This window comes from Carlito syrichta, unplaced genomic scaffold (assembly GCF_000164805.1).
Source record: "Carlito syrichta isolate Samal-C Ts95f unplaced genomic scaffold, Tarsius_syrichta-2.0.1 Scaffold304483, whole genome shotgun sequence".
NCBI lineage: Eukaryota > Metazoa > Chordata > Mammalia > Primates > Tarsiidae > Carlito > Carlito syrichta.
This window is the reverse complement of record NW_007248579.1, coordinates 166,128-170,381: the sequence shown is the minus strand read 5'-3', so window position 1 is coordinate 170,381 and position 4,254 is coordinate 166,128. Positions and strand designations below refer to the sequence as shown.

At 61.2% G+C, this 4,254-nt stretch overlaps 1 protein-coding gene across 1 annotated transcript in view; it reads right to left on the bottom strand.

The window, feature by feature from the left end:
• Window positions 1–355: 355 nt before the first annotated feature.
• The window catches only part of ST8SIA5 (ST8 alpha-N-acetyl-neuraminide alpha-2,8-sialyltransferase 5), a 37,383-nt gene continuing 33,484 nt past the window's right edge, over window positions 356–4,254 (bottom strand). Inside the window, exon 11 of the mRNA XM_021713352.1 lies at window positions 356–522. Coding sequence (XP_021569027.1) covers window positions 356–522 — 167 coding nt within the window. The remainder of the gene's footprint in view (window positions 523–4,254) is intronic.

Genomic DNA, 4,254 nt, shown 5'->3' with positions numbered 1-4,254 from the left:
ACCAACCCCCCACTGGCTTTCCGAGACAGAAGTCAGGCCCTCTGGAACACGAGGACTCGGTCGGGTTGGGGGCGCAGTGTCCTGGCCCTCACTTCGGAGTTGCCACGGGAGGACAGCCGCGCTCAGCGGGAAGCCAATGGCCGGTGTTTGTGGCGGCTGCTTGAGGCTCAGGCCCAACCCTCCATGGCACAGATTCTCTCCAGGGAGGGAGGAGGCCAGCCCCCACACAGCCTTCTCCATGTCCCAGCAGGGGCCACCAGGCCCCCTGCTCCGCGGCACCGCGTGGGCTCCCAAAGGGGACGGCGCAGGAGGGGCCGGGAGAGGAGCTGAGGGAAGCCGTGTAGCCGCTCTGTCTTCACAGACCGAAGGCTCTGGGGCGAGTGGGTGCCACCAGCTCCCCAGGGACAGACTCCGGACTGCCTTCCTGCGTCCCAGACCGGGCGTGCCCCGAGCGGCCGTGGGCCTCCGGGCCGGGGCGCCCCCACGGCGCCTCTGCCGACTCCTTAGCTGTCCTGGTTTTACCTGAGGGGAGAGGGGGAGGTGGACACACAGCGGACCCCGGAACAGCCTACTGTGGGCGACGAGGACAAAGGGTTCATTCTAGAAAATCCGTGGACGTGGGCGTGGCTTCATGGCCCAGACAGTGCCCCTTGAATGAGGGGCTGGCGGGTCGCGAGGGCACTGGGGGCCACCAAATCCCAGCCGCATCCCAAAGTCGTGTGTGCAGAGCGGGGAAGCCCCGGGGCCTGGCCACCCCCAAGGCGACCCTGAGCAGAGGGCCATGCTCAAAAGCCGCAGGGAGGGCCGGGCATCCTGCTGCAGGACGGCACAGGAGAGCAGATCTGGGATCCAGGACAGACTGGCAAGAGCCACACCCGGGACCCCCCTGCCAGCCTGCCCATGGCCCTGCCCCCAATATCCCTCGCCCCACTCAGGCCTGTGGCCCCCGGTGCTGCCCAGCGTGGCCGCCCAGGCTGCCGGGTCTGGGTACCTGGCTTGGCCCCCGTGAGGAGCGGGCGCCACACAGACACTGCGCGGGGCCTGAGGCCGGTGGTGAAGCCCAGGCCTGTAGCAGACCAGCGCAGCCTGGCAGCCTCAAAGGGAGCAAGGGAGCCGGGGTGAGCGCAGAACGTGGGCTGCCACCCTGGCTTCCAGGCCCTCCCCACCTCAGGGAACCCAGGTTCTGCACTCGAGACCCTCACCCCGGCACAGGGCCGGGACATAGCACTGCCATCTTTCTGGGCCTCTGTTATGGGGGTGGCTACGGCCAGGTGTGGTGGCTCACTCCTATAATCCCAGCACTTTGGGAGTCTGAGGCAGGAGGACTGCTTGAGGCCTGGAGTTCAAGACCAGCCTGGTCAACATAGAAAAACCTCGTCTTTACCAAAAAAAAAAAAGGAAAATTACTCAGGAGTGGTAGCATGCACCTGCAGTCCCAGCTACTTGGGAGACTTAGGCAGGAGGCTCGCAAGCTGAAGCTGCAGTGACCGTGTTTATGCCACTGCACTCCAGCCTGGGGAACAGAGCAAGACCCTGTCTCTAAAAAGATAAGCCATAACCTGGGGGCGGAGGGGCCAAGCTGCTGTGCCCTCAGTCCTCCTCCCAGGGACACAGCGAAGACTGGCGAGGAAGTGGATGGAGAGAGGCTTCAGAGTGCCCCCGCAGGGCAAGGCCAGCTGGGTTCTCAGCACACGGGGCTTGTCTGTCTGCCCCAGCCCCTCCTCCCACCACATGGCCAGGAACACCGCATTGGCCCTCCCCCCCAGGCAGAGGGAGGGCGCCGGCCAGGCGGGGCCCATGCAGGGGCCCCTGGAGGGGGGAGTGGTGGCAGGGCCTGTCCCCACCCACCACTGTCCTCGCGTCTGGGGGGGGAGGGGCGGGCAGGAGTGAGGCTGTGCTCCTCATCATCACCTCCGGGTCAGCTGAGGCTTCAGCTACTTTGCGAACTCGAAGAGCACTGAGCGTCTCCCACTTTCCGTGATTTAGTTTTTGAGTCAGGGTAGCACTCTGTCGCCCAGGCTGAGTACAGTGGCACAACCACGGCTTGCCGCAGCCTCGACCTCCTGGGCTCAGGTGATCCTCACTGAGTTGCCGGGACTACAGGCACACACCACCACACCAGGCTGTTTTTGTTTTATTTTGTGTGCAGACGAGGTCTTGCTATGTTGCCCAGGCTGGTCTCAAACTCCTGGGCACAAGCGACCCTCCCACCTCAGCCCCCAAGTGCTGGGATCACACCGCACCCTGCCTTGTGTTTCTATTTTAAGCACCAAGACTTGAGTGGTTGAGTTTTGAGTGTTCGGGGTGGAAATGATTCTAACATGTATTAAATGCTCACCGACCGGTTATGACCCTCTAATGACCATCTACGGAAGACTGTGTGTGCCATGGGCATCACAGGTGACCTGCACTGTCCTGAGGTTAGCGTGATGTGTCCCCATGCTCCCCCAGGTGATCCTAGCCACACCTGATGGTGTCTGACCCGTGTGGTTTTGGTCTTCTTGATGTCGTCACGATTTGGCAGCTGGCTACCAAGTCTTCCCATCCCGAGACCTGCGACCAGTGCCTCCGTTCATTTTATCGTCAGAAACCCGGGCCAAGTTCACGAGAATGGAATTCAGAACGAAAGCGGATGCCATGGAGTTGGCTGTCAGCAAAACCTTTTTGAACTGTGACCTTTGAGACACAGTTTTATAGCAACTATTTTGGGGGCTCGAAACGGATCTCCCTTACCTGAGTCTTCGGCTACCTGGGTGCTGACTTCACCCTGGGAAGTGAGGTGTGTTTTCACCCCCCCTTTTTGACTCGGGGTCTCACTGCATCACCCAGACTGGAGTGCAGTGGCACAATCACAGTTCACTGCAGCCTCGACCTCCTGGGCTCAGGCGATCCTGTCACCTCAGCTTCCTTAATAGCTGGGACTACAGGAGCCCACCACCACGCCCAACCAATTTTATTTTTTTTTGTAGAGGCAGGGGTCTCCCTGTGTTGCCCAAGTTGGTCTCAAACTCCTGGGCTCAAGCAATCCTCCCACCTCAGCCTCCCAAAGTGGTGTGACTACAGGCGTGAGCCACCATGTCCAGCCACCTTGTTTCAATAAAATCATGAGCTTGTCCTCCTCTGATAGGTCTTCAAGGTCTTCAGGGGTCCTGGTCGACTGTGTGGGCCAAATGCACGATTCTGAGCGGCCACAGGTTGAAGGTCTCACTGGGAGCACACGGCTTGGAGGCTGGAGAGGAGGTCGAGGCAGAAACCAGGAACTCACCTGGTGGTTTCAGTTCGAGCCCTGTACAAAGGACAGTCGCAGAGGAAGAGCCCACTGGAGTGGGTGGGAAGCCCCGGGGGTCCTGGCAGGCCCTGTAGCTGTGGATGTCTCCTCCCCGCCCCGTCTGTGTCTGTGGCGCAGGGTGAGATGGGGGGGGTGGTTCCAGGCCTGCGTCAGAAGGCCAGGCTGTCACCCAGGCTGGCGTGGGTCCTCTCATACTAGAGGATGCAGTTGGCACTCACCCCTACCCCAGCAGCAGCCACAAATGACCCTCACGGGCCCTGGCTGGGCCCAAGTTCCAGAGACACCGAGCACCCCAGCTCAGACATCCTGGTCTCAGGCGCCGAGAGATCCTTCACTCGGGCAGACCCCAGGGTGGCTCCTTGCCCGAGGAGGAGAAATCTTCCTTACTTTGCTTTAGAAATATTTCATAATGCTTATTTAAATGCTTAAGACGTTCAGAGAAAGAAAAGCTGCCATCTCTAAACAGCCCTGGGCCGGAATCAAACTGAGGAGGGAGAGACCACCCACTCCCACCAGAAGGATGGCCCGGTGAAAGGCGACCCCCCCCCACGTCCCTGGGTACGTCTTGGAGGCTCTGGGGGTGGAGGTGGGCACAGTCGGCGAGCCTGCCACGGGGCTTGATGCAGGCTGGGTTCTGAGCACTGCTGACCCGGGACCTGGCTCTCACCTCGGCGACCCGCTAGAAACTTCGGAGCATTTGGGAGACCTGAGCAACCCAGGGGCCATCTCAGACCAGCCGACACGGGACGTGGGGGTGGGGTCCTGGGAGGAGCCCTGGCGCCTCTTGGCTGACTCCGGTGTCCTTCTGCCCCAGAGTCACAGCCCCATGGTGCCCCCTGAGATCCTCCCACCTGAGGATCCCGCCCCCAGGTCCAGTGCTGATAAAGACCCCTGGGGACATGGACGCAAGCAAAGGACTGACAGAGCGCCAGGAATCCAGAGGAAACAGAATGTCCCCACCCCCA